General features: G+C 41.9%; 1 protein-coding gene across 3 annotated transcripts in view; it reads right to left on the bottom strand.

Moving 5' to 3' along the window:
• ap3b1a (adaptor related protein complex 3 subunit beta 1a) overlaps window positions 1–24,303 on the bottom strand; it is a 95,391-nt gene that overhangs the window by 23,047 nt on the left and 48,041 nt on the right. For all 3 annotated transcript variants that reach the window (XM_036587635.1, XM_036587634.1, XM_036587636.1), the window contains exons 20-24: window positions 23,289–23,454; window positions 21,404–21,458; window positions 17,787–17,890; window positions 5,659–5,887; window positions 4,174–4,258 (exon numbers count right to left, since the gene is read on the bottom strand). In XM_036587635.1, the coding sequence (XP_036443528.1) occupies window positions 4,174–4,258; window positions 5,659–5,887; window positions 17,787–17,890; window positions 21,404–21,458; window positions 23,289–23,454 (639 nt within the window). The remainder of the gene's footprint in view (window positions 1–4,173; window positions 4,259–5,658; window positions 5,888–17,786; window positions 17,891–21,403; window positions 21,459–23,288; window positions 23,455–24,303) is intronic.

The following is a 24,303-nucleotide window of genomic DNA, read 5'->3' as shown; positions in this document are numbered from 1 at the left end:
TGTAAATTTCATGAAGAATGGACCAAAAGAAACAGCCAAAAATGACTCGGAAAGACGTTTGGTTCCATTGACTTACATTAAAAGTAAAGTAGGTTTTTTCCTTCTGTAAAGTTACCATTTAGGAGATACGAGGTTTTGTTCCGACAGCAGCGATTTGCAAAATGCACATGCAACAATACCGTCCCGTCATACAGCCCTGCGGCGCGTGGCTGTACGACTGTAGCCGTGTGAACTTGTGTACGCTGCAGTGGGGAAGCATTGCCGAGACGTTTTTTTGCTGTGGTTTCATTCGTCTCCAGCAGCCTCAGCATATTCAGCGGCTGAAGTGGCAGATCTCCGAGCGCTCTCTCTCTCTCTCTTCACTCAGCTGGTTATGATAATGAAAGCGTGTCATTAACAGATTGAATTACTGCGAGTGATTATGCTCTCACACAGTCAGGCAGGATCAGGCCTGAATTAACCGTTCCCCTTTTGTGTGATTTTTATAAATTATTACCTCTGTGGCCCTATTGCTAGTAATCTGCATTTAATTTTTTTTAAATAATCTAATTTGGAATGATTGCTTTTTTTTTCCTCGGCAGGGCTTGTAATTGTTTTTCTTTTTTCGATTAGAGCGGCGGGCCGTGATCGATACCGGCCGATGGCGGGGTGTGAATAACATCACCATAAATAGGTCAGACTGCAACGCTAAGGTGGATTATTGCTAATGATGGCGCCAATGAGAGTTCAATGACACCGCTGTGCGCGCGGTGTTCAGTTATGTGTGGGTTCAGCGCTGTTTGGTCGGGGATTTGAAGAGCTTACACTGTATTAGACACTGAGACCCGCAGCCACTCGCACGCTGATCCTTAGCTTATGATTCTTAACCTCTCTCGCTCGTTTTCCTCTCTCTCTCTGGATTTTTTGACCTTGTTGGTTTCTCCGTGCTGCGTCTGCGTTCTGCTTTTCCTCAGGTTTTTCCATCCACCATGGGGGATTTTCCAAAATTGATACCTGAATACATTTTCATGACACACAATATGCAATAACACATTGTTTTTTTTGTGATTTGACAAGCTGGAACAGATGCAATTCATCAGTAGCTCCACATTTTTTAGAAAAAATGAATCAAAGATTGAGTTAGGGCTCTGCGATTATGGCAAAAATCATAATCACGATTATTTTGGTCAATATCGATATCACGATTATTTAACACAGTTACTCGATCTTGGAAGCGTTATGCATTTACTGAACTTAAAAAAAATAAATAAAAACAAAAAAGCTTGACTTTTTTAACAGTGGAGTTCTTTGAACTTTGAATATAATTTAACTGAAAAACAATTAAAAAAATAAATGTAGAAAAATAATCAAATTAAAAAAATAAATTATATACACAATATATAAATGTATATACGGAGCCATGGAGGGGACGGAGGTAAAAAAAAAAAGTAATTAATAAATAAATAAATAAATAAATATATAAATTGAGTGAACATTTTGCAGGTTTGTACACACGTTTTCTTTTATTCGTGGTCATGATTTCTTAAATCGCTCCCTCGTTTTCTTTTAATCGTGCACACATTTTCTTTACTTCGCAGGTATGTTTTTTATTCGTGATCACGATTTTTTTGCTCGTTCTCTCGTTTTCTTTTAATCGTGGTCATGTTTTATTTTTAACTGAACACACATTGTTTGTTTTTTTGATTTGTGAGCAAAATCAATGTAGTAGATAGAGGCCGTGTTATTTGTCTTGTGCAGAACTAACTAACAGCTCCCTGAGACTGTCTGACGGGTTTTGATGAGTTAGAGTGATAAGATAATGGACAGAGATGCTCATCAGGTCTGATTTTGATTTAGGGTGTTATGAAGCACTGTAGCTGTTGGGGAGGGGGCGAAGGGCACCGCCTGAAAGGAAAAGGTTGTGCTGGATTTATAACACAAGACAAAACAAGAGCATCACTGGGAGACATAAAGTGGCACTACAATCATTTATTCTCATTTATCTTATTCTCATAATCACTTGAAGCCAAAATCGCAACTGAAAATAAAATTCAGTTAAGTCGCCCAGCTCCAGTCTGAGCTCAAGTTCATGTGCTGTGCAGTAGAGTCTGACTGATCTGAGAAGATTCTGACTGAGACCAGCTTTGACAGGCAATTCTGATAATCAATAGCATAATTTTAGATCTATATTTTAATGTTATACTCCAATAGTTTTAGTATAGTTAAACATAGTTGGTGTTTATCTGTATTAACTATTAATAACAGTTTGATTTAATCCATGCGACTCACTTTCAGTTTCTCAAAGTTCAGTCTTAGAAGCTGGTTGATGATTTTCTGAAGTAATCAAACACATTCAGTGGTGTTGAGGTCTGGACTCTGGGGTGGTCAGTTCATTGTTCAGCTTCTTTGTTTGATGTGTCCGTCTCCTTTTCTCAGTGAGGTTCTTCTTGATCAGCTACACATCCTTTCAGACCCACAGAGCTGAGTCGTCTTCTCACAGTGGAAGGATGGACAGAAACACCTGTGGATGTTTTCAGATCTGAAGCAGCTTGATTTTCTCCTCTCTCTCAGAGATGAAAGCTTTAAGTGCTGTTTATCTGATGGGGGCAGTTTTGGGGTCTACCAGCTCTTCCAGGTGGTTGTTAGGTGACACATTTGCTTTGTAGCGTTTAATCAGTTTCACTTATTTTCCTTTGACTTTCTCATTCCTTACGCAAGTGGATTATCTTATATCTAAGTAGTGTTACAGTGTTTTTGTTGGTCTACCAGGCAGTTCAAACACTATAGAATGAATCCAGATTTTTGCAATGTAAAAAATGCCCAAGACTTGTTTACATTCACTTGGGTAATCAGATAACAGGAAACTCCGGGTCTACATGAGTCAGACAGTAGTCAGATTTCTGCTTTGCAACCAGCTAATAAACTTACAGTGACGTAAACATAATGTAAAACTTCATGACGCGGCTTTTAAACATTTACCTGAAAATATGAACATAGATCATCTAGAAGATGAAGAATATTTAAATAATTCATTTCGTCAAGCATGTATTTGGTTTCAGTGTCACTTCAAAAGTGTTTTGTTGCGTCCTGCGGCAACACTGCTTGCTTATTTCCGGTACTGCCGTCTGTTCTCACACATGCACAGACTGAGAAAACCGAAAGAAATCAGAGTAAGAGTTTACAGCACTGAGAAATCTGATTACTCTGAAAATCTGAAAATCTAGCCTCTTTATCGGGTTTCTTAAACACATTTCTAGACTTTACTCTGATTTAAGAAGATCATGCTGTTTACATGACCATTTGAATAATCAGACAACTGCAAAAATCTGATTATGATCGGATTATTGAGTGCATGTAAACGCACTCACTGTCTCAGTCATCAGGCAGTGAATTCATAACCATTTCATGTAGTAACTTTCTTTGAGGGAGGTTTTAGAGGTGGACGTCCGGTTCCTATCACCACCACTGTGAACAGTTCTGACTCAGCATTTCACACCAAACCATTTTGAATGACTGTTTACATCTCAACAGTTTAATAATGCAGGGATTTTAATAACTTGATATTCTTGGCCAAATCACACTGGACTTTGCAAGAAGAATTTTAAAAGAAAAAGCATTTTATCTAGAAGTTTCTGAGTGAGAAGCTCTGCACAGAGAAAAGCTTTTATAAGGAATGCTTTCGAAGCTACTTTTCGGGACCTGGAAGGTCAGCTTATTTCCTCAGCGAACGTAAAGAACACGTGCCTACTGATCTTCACAGAGTACAGATTTAACTGTTTAATCGGGTTTATTTCCAGGCATATGGCAACAGAACTACCTTAATCTAAACTCTCCCACTTTTTCATTAGAACATTAATGCAATCTAAAATAACTCCCACTAAGAAACAGGTGGGACCCCAACCCACACACACACCCCACCCGCTAAAGCAACTGCTTTTGGTTCAGGCTTTGTGTATATTTTACAGCGGAGGGTTTTATAAACTTTCCAAACAAGAAAGAAAAGGATAAGTTTGTTGTTTAAGATAAATACATGCATAGTTGAGATTCTAAAAATGAGCTTCATGAGCTACAATTACCCATAAACCCTTAGTCTCTAGATTAGTATGAACATAACAGGGTTTAACAGCTTGCTGGCGTCTTTCTTTCTCAGCCAGACTGGTGAGCAGCAGAGAGAGGAAAGCTCAAAGCTCTTACCACAGCTGGAAACTGGCCGCCTGGGTGGAGTCATTAAAGTCCACGCCCACTGACACTGTTACTGACGCCTCGGGCTCCAAACGCTCTGAGAGAGAGAGAGAGAGAGAACATCACAGTTTACAACAGGAACAGAAACAGCAGAGAAAAGTGAGAAAGAGACAGACAGAAAAAGAAAAGAAAGATAGAAAGGGAGAGAGTAAATATATATTTATATTTATATTTATATATATATATATATATATATATATATATATATATATATATAGAGAGAGAGAGAGAGAGAGAGAGATGGGAAGAAAGCAAGTTACTGAATGAGGCACACAAAGCAAAAAAAGAAGAAAGAAAGAACGAGAGAGAAGTAATGAGAGAGACGAAGAGAAAGAGACAGAAATAAAGAATTAAAGAGAGACAGAGAAAGAAAAAGAAAGGGATAGAAAAACAAAAGAGAGTAAGAAAGAAAAGTCAAGACAGAAAGAATGCTAGAGAGGGAGAAAGATAGAGTAAGATAAAAGTAAAAAAAAACGAGGAAAGAAAAAAGAGAAAGAAAAAAGACAGAGATAGAAATAGAAAAAAGAGAAATAGAGACGGACAGAAAAAGAAAGACGTAAAGAGTGAATGAGACAGAAAGAAAGAAAGCCAGAGAGACACGCTGCAGTAAAACAGCCCAGCTAAAATGACTGGGTTTTACCCCAGAGCAGCTAGTCTAGACCTGAACAACTTGCAGTATTTTCCACAAAGTCATTTACAGCTATAACAGAATTTTTTTTAATTATTATTATTAAACATGTGGGCGCCACTTGTGAAATCACATTTAGAGCGCTACAGCCTAAAGTTTCTCCAGCGAGGGGTGCTATTAGCATTCAAGTCGCCCACACCAGAAGGAGCTCATGAACACACATTTGCAGTAACTATTAAATATATTAAAATTCCACGTAAAGCAGTTCTGAAAAGAAGCTGGGCTACTCAGTATCATATTATTTAATGTCTTATTTTAATGAAAGATTTTCATTAATCTGGGGGGCGCATGGTGATTATTTTGATGATCACCCAGGCCTAGTATGGCTCAATGATGTCATCTGTTTTTATGATAAACTGCTTCGTGAAACAGTGATGGCTCTGGAAATCATCAGGATTAGAGATCTATAATTCTACTAAAGTCCAAAGATGAAGCTTCCCAAATCCCAAATAAGGAAAACGATACCAACATAAACAAATACACGCGTATTTAAATTATTCAGCCCAGTCCATGTAGCAACGTCCATATTTTGAATCCTTAACCTTATAACTCATACAATCCAGTGACATTTGAGGGACAGATGTACAAAACATCACTGTTTACCACAGTTTGCATCGGGCGATTTTCAACACCATCCAGTTTCTCCATAGAGAAAAGACCCGGAGGTCCTTATTTGTGTGTGTTGTTGGTGTCAGAATAACACACACAACCCAGGTTCTACTGAGCACTGCAGCGCTTGTCAGACTCACCGATGGGTCTGAAGCAGTGGATGTTCTGTCCTGTAGACGTCTTCTCCGAGATGTGGATGTCCTCGAGGGCGTGGTCGCCATGGTTGTTGAACGTCAGCTGCACAGACACCATTCGGTCGCCGTAGATACACGGTTGCCGGGGGAAGTGGTACTCTGCGGCCAGGCCTTTCCCCGTCATCCGGTGAAGCAGCTCGTGAGAGCGTACCGGCACGAACACGGGACTGCTCACCTGCACAGGAAAAAAGTGGGATATAAACAAAAACAATGCACCACGTTGTACGTTTTAAACAGATATCGCACTGAATACTGTTATAACAATGTTATTAACAAAACTACACCAACACTAAACATTATAATTGATAATAATTGACTAGACATGATAAAATTGCTGCTCCAAAACTGACAGGTCATGCAGAACAACCCACAAACACGACACAGATACAACAAAAGCACTGCAAGGTTCAGCCACAGACGCACTTAAGAGGCGCCGCACTTCTCCCACAAAAGCACAATCTAGCAGGCCTTTTTCTCCATCAGCCAAATTAAAGAGCAAAAGCATTCCCATCTAACATATTGGGACAGAATACTGGCTGAAAACACGCAGACAAATCCTCCATTCACCCATTCAGCCATCTATTAAAGCTCCTTTCTGATTCTCCCAGCCCCACATCTCAGAACCAGGCAGAGAGAGCTGGACGAGAGTGGACTCCCATTATCCAAACATTAGAGGACGCCACACAGACCCACAAAAGACCTGACGGACGTCGCCTCTGAGCAGGGGCGCATGCATATAGTCAATCAGAACGCATTAATCCATTCATTTTACTGCAGAGGTGCATTGGGACTGCGTGAGGGTGCTAGAACGTTCCTAACATTAGCCTCCGCAGGTCTTTACAGATAAATATGATAATGCATTAGGAGACGGAGGGACATGGAGAGAGAAGTGAACACCTGTACGTCTCATGATAAACCCAAAAAACAGCAAAATGAAAATTGGCCCTGAATCCAAAAACAAATTCAGGTAAAATTATTTTTAAATCGCGGCACAAAGTGTAAAACACCATTCAAGCTTTAGAAGTAGAAAAACGATACTATTTAATATTATTTCTCACTTTTTTATTTAAAGAAGCAAAGAAACTGATCATTTATAAGCAGTAGATGAAATAACAGAAGACAGGAAAAGTTTGTGATTAACTTTGTGTTGGTCCGACAAAGCCATTGCTATGTTTTCCCCAGGTGTTTGCTATGGTGTTGTTAGGCCACTGCTATGTTATCCCAGGTGGTTGCTATGGTGTTGTTAGGCCACTGCTATGTTATCCCAGGTGGCTGCTGAGGTGTTGCTATGCCACTGCTATGTTATCCCAGGTGGCTGCTGAGGTGTTGCTATGCCACTGCTATGTTATCCCAGGTGGTTTCTAAGGAATTGCCTGCCCAATGCTATGTTGTACTAGGTGGTTGCTAAGGTGTTGTTAGGTCATTGCTATGGTTTCCCAGGTGTCAGCTAAGGTGTTGCTAGGTTATTGTTATATTATCCCAGGTGGTTGTTAAGGTGTTGCTAGGCCATTGCTGTGTTATTCCAGGTGGTTGCTAAGGTGGTGACATGCCACTGCTATGTTAGGCCATTGCTATGTTATCCCAGGTGGTTGCTAAGGTGTGGCAAGGCCATTACTATGTTATCCCAGGTGGTTGCTAAGGTGGTGACATGCCACTGCTATGTTATCCCAGGTGGTTGCTAAGGTGTTGCTAGGCCATTAGTATGTTATCCCAGGTGGTTGCTAAGGTGGTGACATGCCACTGGTATGTTATCCCAGGTGGTTGCTAAGGTGTTGCTAGGCCATTGCGGTGTTATCCCAGGTGGTTGCTAAGGTGGTGACATGCCACTGCTATGTGATCCCAGGTGGTTGTTAAGGTGTTGCTAGGCCCTTTCAGTGTTATTCCAGGTGGTTGCTAAAGTGGTGACATGCCACTGCTATGTTATCCCAGGTGGTTGCTAAGGTGTTGTTAGGCCACTGCTATGTTATCCCAGGTGGCTGCTAAGGTGTTGCTATGCCACTGCTATGTTATCCCAGGTGGTTGCTAAGGTGTTGCCTGCCCATTGCTATGTTTGTCCAGGTGGTTTCTAAGGTGTTGCTGGGCCACTGCTGCGTTATCCCAGGTGGTTTCTAAGGAATTGCCTGCCCAATGCTATGTTGTACTAGGTGGTTGCTGAGGTGTTGTTAGGTTATTGCTATGGTTTCCCAGGTGTCAGCTAAGGTGTTGCTAGGTTATTGTTATATTATCCCAGGTGGTTGTTAAGGTGTTGCTAGGCCATTGCTGTGTTATTCCAGGTGGTTGCTAAGGTGGTGACATGCCACTGCTATGTTAGGCCATTGCTATGTTATCCCAGGTGGTTGCTAAGTTGTGGCAAGGCCATTACTATGTTATCCCAGGTGGTTGCTAAGGTGGTGACATGCCACTGCTATGTTATCCCAGGTGGTTGCTATGGTGTTGTTAGGCCACTGCTATGTTATCCCAGGTGGCTGCTAAGGTGTTGCTATGCCACTGCTATGTTATCCCAGGTGGTTGATAAGGTGTTGCCTGCCCATTGCTATGTTTGTCCAGGTGGTTTCTAAGGTGTTGCTGGGCCACTGCTGTGTTATCCCAGGTGGTTTCTAAGGAATTGCCTGCCCAATGCTATGTTGTACTAGGTGGTTGCTGAGGTGTTGTTAGGTTATTGCTATGGTTTCCCAGGTGTCAGCTAAGGTGTTGCTAGGTTATTGTTATATTATCCCAGGTGGTTGTTAAGGTGTTGCTAGGCCATTGCTGTGTTATTCCAGGTGGTTGCTAAGGTGGTGACATGCCACTGCTATGTTAGGCCATTGCTATGTTATCCCAGGTGGTTGCTAAGTTGTGGCAAGGCCATTACTATGTTATCCCAGGTGGTTGCTAAGGTGGTGACATGCCACTGGTATGTTATCCCAGGTGGTTGCTATGGTGTTGTTAGGCCACTGCTATGTTATCCCAGGTGGCTGCTAAGGTGTTGCTATGCCACTGCTATGTTATCCCAGGTGGTTGATAAGGTGTTGCCTGCCCATTGCTATGTTTTTCCAGGTGGTTTCTAAGGTGTTGCTGGGCCACTGCTGCGTTATCCCAGGTGGTTTCTAAGGAATTGCCTGCCCAATGCTATGTTGTACTAGGTGGTTGCTAAGGTGTTGTTAGGTTATTGCTATGGTTTCCCAGGTGTCAGCTAAGGTGTTGCTAGGTTATTGTTATATTATCCCAGGTGGTTGTTAAGGTGTTGCTAGGCCATTGCTGTGTTATTCCAGGTGGTTGCTAAGGTGGTGACATGCCACTGCTATGTTAGGCCATTGCTATGTTATCCCAGGTGGTTGCTAAGTTGTGGCAAGGCCATTACTATGTTATCCCAGGTGGTTGCTAAGGTGGTGACATGCCACTGCTATGTTATCCCAGGTGGTTGCTATGGTGTTGTTAGGCCACTGCTATGTTATCCCAGGTGGCTGCTAAGGTGTTGCTATGCCACTGCTATGTTATCCCAGGTGGTTGATAAGGTGTTGCCTGCCCATTGCTATGTTTTTCCCAGGTGGTTTCTAAGGTGTTGCTGGGCCACTGCTGCGTTATCCCAGGTGGTTTCTAAGGAATTGCCTGCCCAATGCTATGTTGTACTAGGTGGTTGCTAAGGTGTTGTTAGGTTATTGCTATGGTTTCCCAGGTGTCAGCTAAGGTGTTGCTAGGTTATTGTTATATTATCCCAGGTGGTTGTTAAGGTGTTGTTAGGCCATTGCTGTGTTATTCCAGGTGGTTGCTAAGGTGGTGACATGCCACTGCTATGTTAGGCCATTGCTATGTTATCCCAGGTGGTTGCTAAGTTGTGGCAAGGCCATTACTATGTTATCCCAGGTGGTTGCTAAGGTGGTGACATGCCACTGGTATGTTATCCCAGGTGGTTACTAAGGTGTTGCTAGGCCATTGCGGTGTTATCCCAGGTGGTTGCTAAGGTGGTGACATGCCACTGCTATGTGATCCCAGGTGGTTGTTGAGGTGTTGCTATGCCATTGGTATGTTATCCCAGGTGGCTGCTAAAGTGGTGACATGCCACTGCTATGTTAGGCCATTGCTATGTTATTCCAAGTGGTTGCGAAGTTGTGGCAAGGCCATTAGTATGTTATACCAGGTGGTTGCTAAGGTCGTGACATGCCACTGCTATGTGATCCCAGGTGGCTGCTAGTGTGTGCGCCTATATGCATATATGTGTAGTATGTAAGTGAGTCTGTATGTCATGTCTATTAGGGGAGATAATTCATGGCAGTTAGATATAAATTTTCCCAACATTCCACTATTCAATTCCTAAGGGGAAAAAACATTGAGTTTAAACGCACAATACCTGTATAGGCTCTGTCAAAAACTTAATTATGAGCTGAAACTGAAAGTTTTTATCTTTATTATTTTTATTTTAGTTTTTCGATTTCTCAGTTTAGGTCCAGTTAGTTTTCATCGTTGGTGAACACACTAAACACTGCTAAACGCCCAAAAATTTGAAATTATATTTAGTTGTTGGGTGTAATTTTCTGTCAAACATTTTTTCTGAAAACCATTTGATGATGATGAACCATTTGTACTTAATGGCTGTTTTGACTGGAAATTAAACAAATGAAGGGAGGTCTTTGACTTTCGCACAGTACTATAACACTACAGTAGCATTACTAATACAGCAAACTGCCAGTAATAACTCTAGCCTAAGAGTTCAACCAACACAAGCACCTTAACGTACACAAGCATGCAGAGTATAAGCAGCGGCGACTGTGAATTTATGGCAGTACATTTGGGAGTGTCAGGGAAGTCTGTGTTGATAAAGTCAGCCGTAATGTTAACACCACCCCCACCGCACTGATTTACCTCACTCTCGCACACGCACCGAGCGGCCAGTTTATCTTAGCATGACGACCACACCTGTCACGCCGCTCAAGGACCAAACATCCCAATGAACAACAATGCACTTATCACCACCAATATAACGCGCACACGTCCATCCTCCCCGTCCTACAAAGTGATCGCCTCCTCCGGCCTGCAAGAGTAAATAACAGGAGAGTAGGAGAGTAACCTTGACCATCCTGTCAAACCAGTGCGCACACGTGTTTGGACGTGTGTGTGTGTGTGTGTGGGTGTGGGTGTGTGATTGAGCGCCTCCATTATGGATGAGCCTGAAGGAAGTGGCGTGATGGATGGCCACTCGCTGTAGTCACCTTCACATTCCAGCATCCTCTCCGCTCTCCACTGAAAACCTGCTGACGGACACAAAAACATACGCCAGAGAGCGGGCGAGCAAAAGAGAGCGAGACAGAAAGAGAGCGAGGAGGTACCGGTGGAGAAGACGTATTAAAAATCTATTTCTATATCTGCCTGAAATCTAATTCATTTGTATATAAGGCGCTTTTGTGTCGACCGTGAACGGAATCGAGATGCCACTTAGAGCAGCTTTCGCGGGCCGAGCAGCCGTGTGCGCATTGATTCCCACATTCTGGAGAGTCAATGTGACCCGCAGCCAAAAGCATAAAAGGAATAAAGGAATGTAGAAAATGTGGACTTTGTGTCGTTCAGATATATTCGCTATGAAAATTTCCTCAAAGTGGTTCCCAGTCATACGATCCTGTTATCTATCTTTGATTGTTTTGTGTCTATTTGCTAACTACTAAGGAGTTTACTGGCTACTTTTCTGGAGCCTGCGTTTTAACATTCATTTCAAAGCTACACTGTGTAAGTTTTTTTGTTTAAATTTAAAAGAAAGTAGAACAGGCCAAATATGCGTAGCTGAGAGTCTGAAAATAAGCATTTAAAAGTCGGAGGCGTCGGGTCGGGGGTTTTTCACACTACGTCGTACGTCTTTACGTATTAATGTCGCACACAGACTCAAAAAGTTTCTCAAATGATCTCAAAATCAACGTCACACAGATGAAGACAGGGTGAGAACAGTAGACTAGTAGGAGAAAGTTCAGGAATGAACTTTAAATTGTCTTCACTATCAACCTTCTATGGACTCCGATGGTTGCTAAGGAGTTGCCATGTTATCCCGGGGGTTGCTAGGTTATTGTTAGGCCACTGCTATGGAATCTCAGGTGGTTGCCATGGCGTTGCCATGTTATTCCAGGTGGTTGTTACGGTTTTGTTAGGCCACTGCTCTGACATCTCGGGTGGCTGCTGAGGTATTGCCATGCTATTGCTATGGTGTTCAAAGTGGTTGCTAAGGTGTTGCTATGTTATTCCAGGTGGTTGATAAGGTGTTGCTAGGCATTTCTATGGAATCTCAGGTGGTAGCTGTTGCTATGGTGTACAAGGTGGTTGCTAAGGTGTTGCTATGTTATTCCAGGTGGTTGATAAGGCGTTGCTAGGCCATTGCTATGGAATCGCAGGTGGTAGCTGTTGCTATGGTGTCCAAGGTGGTTGCTAAGGTGTTGCTATGTTATTCCAGGTGGTTGATAAGGTGTTGCTAGGCCATTGCTATGGAATCTCAGGTGGCAGCTGTTGCTATGGTGTTGCCAGGCTGTTGCTATGGTGTCGAAAGTGGTTGCTAAGGTGTTGCTATGTTATTCCAGGCGGTTGATAAGGTGTTGCTAGGCCATTGCTATGGAATCTCAGGTGGTACCTGTTGCTAAGGTGTTGCCAGGCTGTTGCTATGGCATCCCAGGTGGTTGCTAAGGTGTTGCTAGGCTATTGCTGTGGAATGCAGGTGGTTGCTAATGTGTGTATATGTGTGAGCTAGTTTGTATGTGAATCTGTATATAACGTCTGTATATAATGTGTAAAAGCGGGTCAGTTTTCCACATCATTAGTGACCGATACATTTGAATTTTCCTCAACGTTCCACCATTTATTTCCTTCAGGGGCAAAAAAAAATCATGTTTGACTGAATGCTGTATGAACACTGTACATACGTTCAGTCCCAAAAGCACAAGCACACTATTCCCATGTAGGCTTGAAACTTTTACAGCTCAAAAACTGCAGCTCATAAAAACGGTGCAAAAAAACAGACTAATGAAACGAAGAAGAGCGAGTTGGCTTTGTCAAGCTAATAAATCATTTTCATTCACCATTTCATTAAACAGAGGCTACCGATGTTTCACTTAAGCATGGATTTTAAAGCTTAACCAGTTTCTACAAACTCAAAAATTAAAATGAGCTGAATATTTTGCCATTCTGCCACCAGACTCGCTTCAAAATCCACGATGATGCAACAATTTTGGCCGTGTGGATTCTCATGACAGCTCAGGCTCAAACCTTATGAAATAACCCTTTCCAATTTCATGAAAATTATCTCTTCCAAGGTTTATGAACTATTTTGATTGGATTCTACTGCAACTGAACAGAATTCTGCATTTCTTCACTGTCAGAATAAAACCTTGAATATCCTAAATAAATAAATAATAAATAAAATAAACAAACAGCTTCACACGAGTGGAAAAACCTTCTTAACTTTGAATGCAAGTCAATGTAAGATTTTATTCCAAGTCATTTTGAAAAACTTCTGTTTGTCATAAAATGTTAACACAATATTAAAGGCTTCGTTCTGACAGTAATGATATGCGATGAGGCTAAAGTGCGAATCTTTGGTCCTGTTATGGGTGTTAAGTGCTGTTGTGGCTATTTAGAAAATCGTGATAAATGTATAAGATGTATGTCGCTGTTGTCAGAAGAAAACCTCGTATCTCCAAAGTAGTGACTTTACAGGAGAAGGAAAAACATACTTTACTTTTAATGTAAGTCAATGGAACCAGACTTCTTTCCAAGTCATTTTGGGTTGTTTCTTTTAGTCCATTCATCATGAATATTACAAATAATGTAAAGGGCAACAGGCATTTTCAAATTATGTCAAAAACTGAAAAACAACAAAAAAGGAGATACAAGGTTTTCTTCCGACAGCAGCGATGTACATGTAGTGTTACGAGTATGTAAGCATGCTCAGTAGCATTTCTGGAATCTTTGTAATTCTTTAATATGGCACGTTTACGCTTTCAGAGCTGGTTCTGAAGCAGTTTATTAATGAAACACACATTTACCTTGAGTATTTCAGGTGACTCTGCTGGGTTGAGATAAATATTAGTATAATGGTTGTCAAACAAGCTCTTTCCAGACTAAAATCAGTCTCAGGTCGGGTTTTCCGTCTCTGCTGAGTGTCCAGGGAGGGAAATGACGCTGTTCTCTGTAGAGGATGTTACATTTTCTCAGTTACAAAATCAATATAACGTATTCAGACCAGAAACTTTTTCATACTTGTCTGTATGTCCTAGACTCACGTCATAGTAGCAGCCGTGCATTAATCCTCGCAAATGTGTAGAGTTTGTAAGAAATATACGCTCAGTGCAGGTTGTGTGTGTGCTTGAGAGGTTTTAGGATGTGTGTGTGTGTGTGCGCGAGTGTGTGTGGTTGGTTTATATTTCTTCCATGCTGCTGCTGAGTCATAATGAGGCCTGCACTGAGCGTGCTCCAAGCGGAGTGGGGTCACCGTGGCAACGCCGGCTGGCTGATGGGCACCAAATGAACAAATTATGACGCGCCCCCCTCAGTGTGATGGGGTCAAACGCCCCGTGGACCTCACGGAACCCGCTCTCGCCCCGCTCGCGGCCCGCTCTGACAGTTCAATTTCCCCCCAGCCAACCCCGATCGCCCCGCGCTAATTATGAATGAAAAGTTATCAGGCGGCGCCCGGCCACTCCGCTGCACTGTATTTCTGAACAGATCCTGATGTCAAAATGTTATTAGAGAGAAAAGAGCCAGACCACACAGCTGACCCCCCCTCGCCACCACCCCCAGCTAAATACAGCTTATAACCAACACCCCCCTCACCACAACCATTACACTCGCACAACCATTCAGAAAACTGGACCCATCAATTAGACTATCAAATGGTGCATCATGTATGAGCACCACTGCAATCGTGCCAGTCAACTTCAACATTATTAATACGTGGAAAATACACAGATTATCATTTTTAAAGTGTTAGAGAGAACAGAGCTCGGACCACAGCGCTGACCACCCCAGTGCAGCTAAATACTGTTGATAGCTACAAACACAGGGTGATTTTCCTGGAGAGTCTTGGACGACACCGTATTCTAAATGGAGATTCTCCACTGAAAGGTAAATAAGGTCTTAATTCCTGACCCACAGACACTCACACAAACAATGATGACCAAAAGCCTTATTGACCAAATCCAATTTCATTTTTTGACAGTATTTTTCAGGAGACTTTGTTTTCTCAAAGAATATTTTTTACACCTCCAAAGTTCAGTCTTAGAAGCTGGTTGATGATTTTCTGAAGTAATCAATCACATTCAGTGGTGTTGAGGTCTGGACTCTGGGGTGCTCAGTCCATTGTCCAGCTTCTTTGTTTGATGTGTCCGTCTCCTTTTCTCAGTGAGGTTCTTCTTGAACAGCTACACATCCTTTCAGACCCACAGCGCTGAGTCGTCTTCTCACAGTGGAAGGATGGACAGAAACACCTGTGGATGTTTTCAGATCTGAAGCAGCTTGATTTTCTCCTCTCTCTCAGAGATGAAAGCTTTAAGTGCTGTTTATCTGATGGGGGCAGTTTTGGAGTCTACCAGCTCTTCCAGGTGGTTGTTATGAGTCCAGTTTTGTCTCTCGCTTTAATTTGTACTTAATGGTCATTTTGACTGAAAACCAAATAAATTAAATCATTGTCCATCATTGTCACCGACACAATCCTGACGCCGTAGACAGAGATCAAATATTCCTTGAATGCTTCTTATTTCTTTACCTTTCTCAGAACTGCCAAACTCAACAACCATTTATCCAGCAATCTCTCCATAACATCCCGGCTCTCTGTTTCTGGACGCGCCTGTCCGTCATCCTGGGGTTACCGGGGTTACCTGGGTTGCTGTTAGCTCGAAGAGGGGGGGGTGTGCGGGTGTCCATGGTGCCGCTTGATTGACAGGCTCGTCAGGACCAGGCTGCCATGCTGCTGTAGGCTGTTAGCCACAGATCATTAGAATACTACCCACGAGGCTCGGCGGCAGGGTAATCAGAGCTGAAATAAAGGGTGAGATTGAGGAGAGGGAGTGCAGCCTGATTTAAAGTCAATGCTATGCATAAATACATTACAGGCCTTTATAATCTCGGTCACAGTGGATAAACCTCATCTCACTCACTCACACGCATACACACGAGTCACACACTCCGAGAAATAGACACACACACACACACACACACTCGTCTGTAAATGTGGAACTGAGCAGAAACAGCCAAGTGTAATCAGTTTTTTACTAAATCATACTTACAGACGTCCCGTTTGCCTGGTGCTGACAAAAATGATTATTTTAGTAATCGACTTTTTACACTTTGACTAATCGAATACACTAAAACATACAGAATAGAATGTATTGCTGTTGCCTGTAGAGCACATCATCTAACTGTTCCTAATATCAACAAAAATTAGCATTATTGTAATGATAGCAGCTATCACATCTACGGGTATCACCATATAATGTTAGCACCACAGTCAATGAAGTGCACTTTGTTTCTTTGTTTATCCCAGGTCTTGTGGCCTCACCACCACAAGGAAATAAATGAAAACAAGACCACATGACTCCTAACAACCACCTAGAAGAGCTGGTAGACTCCAAAACTGCCCCCATCAGATAAACAGCACTTAAAGCTTTCATCTCTGAGAGAGAGGAGAAAATCAAGCTGCTTCAGATCTGAAAACATCCACAGGTGTTTCTGTCCATCCTTCCACTGTGAGAAGACGACTCAGCGCTGTGGGTCTGAAAGGATGTGTAGCTGTCAAGAAGAACCTCACTGAGAAAAGGAGACGGACACATCAAACAAAGAAGCTGAATGATGGACTGACCACCCCAGAGTCCAGACCTCAACACCACTGAATGTGTTTGCGATTAAGGCTGGGCGTCACTACACGACTTTAACAATCTTAACAGATTTCTAAAACAGGGAGCATCACACAGTTAATGTCACACTGGACGACAAGGCAAAGAGAGAGAGAACAACACACATAATGAGTCTGGGCTACAAATAAGGACTCAAACTCCCAGATCTCCTCAGAGACCACGACACTGCATTCATAGTTTTATGTTTTGTTTGTAGTTTTTTTAATTTAGTTTTAGTTTTAAGCATTTTAGTAGCTGTGATAGTATTTGAACCGGACACATGCATCATGTCTATACCTCAACATCACAGTGTGTTTGAGATTACCTGGATGGTGAGAAGCAGAAAATGCTAAACCAACTTCTAAGACTTCTCGTTTATCAAGGAACAAACAATGTAAATGTTCCCTCAAAGCTCCAACAGTGGTTTTAAGGTCTGACTGTGAACCTTAAATAAGTGTTTCCAGGTGAAAAGTTTGTATTTGTACCTTTTCATAACCAAATGTTTTAAACAGAACAGTAAAATAAAGTCCTGGAGACGAGACGGGGTGTGTGGAGTCAGTACAGCTTAGAACATATCATTTCAGTGGATTATGGTACAGTTATGTTCCCTGACTAAAGGTACTGAGATGAACCCTTGAGGGTTCCACCCCAGTGACAAGAGGGGCACTGACCCAGAGCTAGTTTACTACCTTTATTTCTGAGAGCGTGAAGAATGGACATACTAAATACATCTAATATCATATATTATAAATGATATTACATGCTGATTGGTGCTACCATCCACATTTTAGCAGAGTCCATATCATATTTTATTAATGTCCTTATCAGTCAGGTTCTAGCAGCGCAGCAGCAGCTCTGCAGGCAGGGCTCTGTGAGAAGCTGCAGCTTCCTGAGCCTTCTTTTCAGTTATTCAGGCAACAGGAAGGAAATAAAGACAGAACAGGAGGATGCTCCATTCCTCTTTCAGGGACACATCCCCCTCTTTACACTGCCCTCTCTCGCTCAGTAAGACACTGCGCTCTCTCTCTCTCTCTCTCTCTGACATGTTTCTCGTGGGAGAGGAAGAAGCCGTCACACTGGAAAAGGTCAACGATCACACACACTGACAACACCACCCTCGCGGAGCACACGCAGGAGCAGCTCGGAGAGACACACGAGGAGATAGAGAGAGAGACAGACAGATGCATCACACAAAAGGTCACCAACATACGCCAACACAGCAGCAAACATGCTTACCTGTATGGCAGGTGTGGAGGAGGAGAGGGAAAGGCCTTCCAGGTCAGACAGAAGACTCGGAGAGAGGATGGAGCTTTTGGGCGTGGTCACTGCAGCTGGAGAAACTAGACACAGACAAAACTCGGTTAAACATGCTGGACATGCAGGACACTCTCTACCATCATAAGCAGGGATCAGCAGACTTGGGCCCAATGCCATTTCACCCCTCGCCCCTACCACTTAGCCCTTAACACTCTGATTTGCGCGTTCACGTCTAGGGGTAGGGTGTCCTGATTGTTGTTGAGGTAGAGGAGTAGGGTGAAGTGTTAGGGATACATGACCCTCCAAACTGAGGTTTTTCAGAGAGACTCCAAACAGAGTGACGTGAGAAAAAAAAAGTGGGAATTTTCTCTGTTAAAAACTACAATAACCATAAGCCATCTGAGTTTAATGTCGTGTTAATGTATTATGGTCCTTTTCTTCATAACAAGCATAAAAAATTGCTACTAGTATGCTGACATCTCGGTAGCTCGCTAGCTAATTTTCCCGTTCCACCTTAATTTTTTTTTTTTTAATGGTTCCACCATTTAAGGTGGAACGGGACAATTTAAACAAGAAGCTGGAGAATATCTGACTTCAGCTTCATATCACTGAAGAATTAGGGGTGGGTGATAATAAATAATTGCCCCCCTCTTTGAAGTCACATGATGCCTAAATGTATCTAAAGCCCAGCAGTGAGGAGCTGAACTTTACCCTCCTCTGCTGTCACTGCAGACTGGCAGGGTCGCCTACAGAGCAGCGCTGGTAGCTGTTAATGAAGTGATGCTCTTTTTATTTGAGGGTCGTCCCTCAAATAGGGAAGAAGGTCGACCATTTCGTAGGGGAGATTTCAACCACTACCCCGTAGCTCAGTTCCCAGGGGTAAGGTGACACCTGAAAACAAGGGGTAGGGGTAAAAATAAGAAATGGGACTGGGCCTTGGAGAGATCTTTAAAGCCCCTGTCAACATGGTTTCAAAAGTTTTCTTTTTTGTTTGTTTCATAGTGAAAATATGGCAGTGTTCACTATCGTTATACTCAATTTAGAAATACCTATAAATGAATACAAATTAAATGGTAGATAAATGCTCTAAAAAATATAGAGCTGCTGCTCAGAACACCGTGTGGGCGTGTCAGAACACAAAATGATGGACAGTGTCGTCTCCCAGGCAACGGAGACAACCTGCGACACTGCCGGTTTGGTTCAACCGCCTGCAGAAAAACAGAAAACTAGAGAAGGAAGGATTGATCGGCTACGTATCGGTATCGCCCGATTTTCAGCCTAAATTACGTGAACGGTGATCGATATTTCTCTACCTTAGCTGATCCTGAAAGCTGATCAGTGACGTAAAACTTATGAACCATATTCCACCTGAGGCACCAGAACGTAATTGCTGCACCATTTAAGGTGGAACGGGAAAATTCGAACAGGAAGCTGGCGATTAGGAAGCCAACTTCAGCCTCAGCATATTTCTTTCACCAATGAAAAACATTTTTACTGAAGTATCTTACATATTTGGATCTTATTACACTATAAACTGTGTAAATGTTTAGAGCTGTATTTAATGCTTATTAAGCTTTGAGGCTTCGTTTCTGTTAGCACGTTAGCATCCGTGCGCTTACGTTAGTTTAACTTATACTGCACTAGCTTCGTGGCCTGCGACTTTGGCAGGGACTTAAAATAAAAATAAGACGCAGAGCCACAAAAGCGATCGTGTGTTGGCCCTTTTAGCCTTTTCAGCACTTTTAAAAACCCATCTGTGAAGCAGGAGGACCGTTTTGTCCTGTTAGCTGCGCCGGTTGCGTAGGCTCAAATGTTATGCTAATGTGAGGCAACAGAATGTTACTGTTGCACCGTTTAAGGTGAATCGGGACAATTCGAACAAGAAGCTGGAGAATAGGAAGCTGACTTTAGCTGCTGAAGATTTGAATTATAAGGGGAAAGCTTGACAGGTGGGTAACATTAGCTTATTTTTGCAGTTTCACAAAACTAGTCAGTCAGTATTGTTAGCTTAGCAGTAGCAACTGTAGTGACAGCAACCTAGCTAACTAGTTTACTTGCTGTGTTGTTCGCTGTGACGTTACATCAAGGGATTTGTCCGTACAACGTTTATATCCACCTCCAAAAAATGCAATCTGCCTTGGCAATGCACGTCCATGAATTTCAGCCGCGGAGCTTCTGAAGCAGGACTGAAGGGAGGGGTGTATTTGTTTTGCTATTGAGAATCGCTTCTGGGCCTTCAAATGTGCTATCCAGCTCCGCCCTTGATCGGTATTGGTATCGATATTAGGGGGGGGGGTTGGGGTTCTAACGTAACACTAAGCTAATGCGTCATTTTATTAATACAGTTGAGGTGGACTGTTAGCTTTACCACTCTCATAAATGAATCTATTAGGCTTTGTTCACACAGCAGGTAAAAGTGGCCCAAATCTGATCTTTTTCTTCATATGTGACACAGATGTGTGTCTGTGTGTCAGTGTGAACAGATAAACACACTGAATCTGACATTTTCAGTTCCGATTTGAGACACTTTCATATGTGATGATACGTATCCGATATGCGGCAGTTCAACACAGTGTAAAGATCGGAATTCATGCGACTTTTACGTCAATCCAACTCGACATTCGTCATGATTTCGTGCTGTCGAGACTCAAACATTTGGGATAATGTTTCTGTACATATAATTATTAGAGACTTATCCAAAACACCTCCGTGTTCGAAGAGATTTCGGAAGAAATGGCCGAACGTGGCTGTAGGAGAACGAGGCTGCAGCGTCAAAGAACAGTTAAAAGTCTGAAAGCAAAGTTTGAAGAATCCGAGGACGCGAACCAAAGAAGTGACCGCGCCCTTTTTACGGCTCGAACGCATTCTGGGTGATGAGCCCAGCTGTCAGTCAGTGAAGCTTCATGAAGGCTCCTGTGATGCTGGTGAAGATGAAGCTGATCCTCCGGGAGCGACTGGCGCTCGTTGGCGGTTGTGATTGTTTACCTCTGGATGAGCCGTGAAGCAGCGTGAAGCTCTGTTCTTTAGTGCATGTGGGTCAGTTTAGGAGCTGATCTGTTCAGACTGATGTCACATTTAAAAGATAATGTGAACAGCCAAACAAAAAAGTCAGATTTGCTGAGAAAATCAGATTCAGGCCACTTTTATCTGCTGTGTGAACGCAGACTTATAGCAGGATCCTGCAGCAGATGGCTAACAGAAAAGCTTAAGTACGCTGCTTGCTGGGGGTTTGTCTAGGATTAGAGCAGCAGGACATCAGTCACTTTATGTGAGCGAGAGAAACGCGAATAGCTGACATATACATACTGCTAACTCTGATTGGTGCTTTGGCAGCTCTGACGTCACTTGTGGCCAATTTGGTCCCACCAAACTCTGATCGAACAGAAGAAAACGGCAGGATTCATAGGTTTATAAAATCACTGAACAGAAAAGACCACCAGCATTCTTTCTCTGCCAGTTCATATGAAAAACATCAAAATAACTATAGACGATAGTCAGAAGAAAATCATGAAAATGTTTGCACAGGGGCTTTAAATCTGGACCTTGAGTCCAGTTTCCAGCACCGGATTTCACAATCACTAGTAATGGAAACTCACAGTCATCCAGATCCAGCAGAGACACTTCTTTCTCTTTCTTCGGTGTCTCCTCCACCTGAGAGAGAGAGAGAGAGAGAGAGAGAGAGACCTTGAAGACCACACTGAAGGCCAATTAATAAAGCATTTTATAGTCATCAGCCTGGTGAAACAGTTATGCCTCAATTTTAATCCATGCTTCATTCACACTGGCTCCAACAGGCGTTTGTTTTATCCTAAAAAGTCATAAAAAAGTTTTTTAGTTCATTTTTAATTAAAAATGATTAACCAACACATTTTGGAAGAGACAGAGGAATCAACCAATCACGATTTGGTTTACAGTGGGACCAGTTTAGAGTTTCTGGATGTTCTACATGTCACTTTTTGTGAATACGAGTCGTAGTCTAAGCAGATTCCGGGTAGTTGTTAGGAATGTAAAACAGTGGCGGCAGCTCTATGACACTCTTTACTGAAAAAGTCACTGTGAAACTGATACATACGAGCTCAGATATATGATAATATCTCTTACAAGCTTCAGATAAAACATATGAAATGACTTTTACAAACTGTCTGTGTTGAATCTAGAATTTAAAAGGTTTACGTTTATGGCCCAAATTGAAAGCCTAGGTCTGATGGTAATAGCTCACAACTAACCAAAATTCAGCAAACTCCTGCACACCCACTTACTTTTATTAAAATCTATTTACTCTAATAGAAAGCTACTGTACTACACTTACAGTAACGAGAAGCTGAACGTTGTGATGGCCATTTTGACACCAATGTGTGTCAAAAACTTTGAATTTCATTTTACATCTATGACACGACAGATTTTGTGGCAATAAACAGACGTGTGATTCAAATGTGCTGTAAAATTGTTTAAAATCAATCTAAAATTTCCTTTTACCTTGTTAGTTCATGTTCCTGCTTATATTTAGCATCATATCACATAACAATCAAGGTCAGATACTACCTTTACATACAAAACTTCCAGCTATATATTATCAAACCTTTTCAGCTTATTTTGTAGCACATGAAGTATTATAGTAGCATAAATCCAACTACTGCAACATATTATGAGATCTTTCTATAACATCCTTCAGAACAGGGTTAGGAATGAACAGGTACAATATCAGGAATGTGGGTGTTCCAGAAGGGGTTCGATTCCCCGGCCGGGCAACCAGAGATCTCTCTATGTGGAGTTTGCATGTTCTCCCTGTGTCTGTGTGAGTTTCCTCTGGGTGTTCCAGTTTCCTACCACCGTCATGCAGTCAGGCTGACTGGACATGCAAAACTGACCCTAGGTTTGAAGGTGTGTGTGAATGTATATGTCTGTCTGTCTGCGCTGCGATGGACTGCCAACCTGTCCAGGGTGTTTCCTGCCTTCTGCCTGATGAGTGCTGGGATAGGCTCCAGCTCCCCCCGCGGCCCAGAAGGATAAGCGGCTTAGATAATGTGTGTGTGGTTTCAAAACATTCTAATATTGTTGATTTTCTAAGTGAAAATAAGTCAACCCGTCCTCTACAGAGACACACTTCAATATGGTATTTTTCTGTTAATTTTAGTGCACAATTTCTAATTATTTGCTGACATTAACAAAACTTGCCCAGGTCCCATTTCATGTTTTATATATATAACGTGTTTAATTTAGTAAATAAACAGTAATTGTGTATTGAAATGTACAGAAGTGTGTTCTCTGTAGAGGACATGTTAACTTATTTACATTTAGAAAGCAAATAGTGGTTTAAGCTAACAATCTACTTAAGATTACAACCAAACGGACTGACATCAAATTAGCTACTTATTACTAACTGCCATACAATTAGTTATGATGCAAGTTATGATGCGCTGTGTGTCTTTTTATGATCCATGCAGTTGTTATGATTGTTATGTCCACAAACACGTCTCTCACCTTCTTGACCGGCTTGGGCTTGGTTCTCTTCTTCTGATCAGTGCCGGAGTCTGAATCCGAACTGGACTCGGAGCTGGACTCGGATGAACTCTCCTCCGAGGAAGCGGAAGCACTTCCTGATCCCGATTTCTCCAAATGTCCGTTCTTCTGACCTTCATCAGAGTCACTGCAAAACACGAGATACAAGAGGTTGTTTATGTAAGTTTGTGTGTTTACTAACAAGTCGTGATGCTGTGCTTCCTATTCTGTGGGGTAGTGAAGTGTCTGAGTAGTTTGAGCTAAACAGTCTATGCTTAAACCATCATCTTAGCAACTTAAGCTCAGCTGCTTTTAAACAATGAGGAGGGACAAAGCAGTTTTGACAACCATCATCACCTCCTGTTCAACAACAGGTCACTAAAAATGTTTAAGTTTATATCTAACAACTTGTTGCTTCCGCACTCATGTTCTGTTCACTGCTGTTCAGAATGAGATCAGCGTTGCCAGATTGAGTAGACTTAAATTCAACTTGCATAAAGAATTTTTTAACAATGATATTTTATTCATTACCCTTGTAGTATTTTAATTAATTTTTTAATGAAATTTAATAATTAAGTAAAATGAATAAAGTTTACCAAAAATAAAATAAATAGAATTTAATAAAATAAACAAAACACAATTTATGCACCAGTTAAGCAATAAAATTAAGCCAACAATGAGAATAAAAAAGGTTGTTTCTATATTCATTTATAATAAAACGACACCTGTTTATCTTTATAGAATATTCGAATATTCAAAATAAGATTCAATAGAATTTTAGAAAATAAACATGATTAATAGTTGCAGCCCTAATTGATACTCGAGGTTTTAATATCGGTATTGATTAGGGATGTGCAGTCTGAATAATTTTCGAGTATGCATAAAAATGAATGACCAAATATGTGGTTGACCACAGGGAAGAATTAGCAAAGGACCGTAGGCAGTAAGACTTTATTTGGATCGTCCACTTCAGATGCTTTGTAGACACGTAATTTAC

Source organism: Colossoma macropomum, unplaced genomic scaffold (assembly GCF_904425465.1).
Source record: "Colossoma macropomum unplaced genomic scaffold, Colossoma_macropomum, whole genome shotgun sequence".
Classification (NCBI taxonomy): Eukaryota; Metazoa; Chordata; class Actinopteri; order Characiformes; family Serrasalmidae; genus Colossoma; species Colossoma macropomum.
Note: the sequence above shows the minus strand (reverse complement) of the source record. Positions and strands in the feature narration are given on the sequence as shown.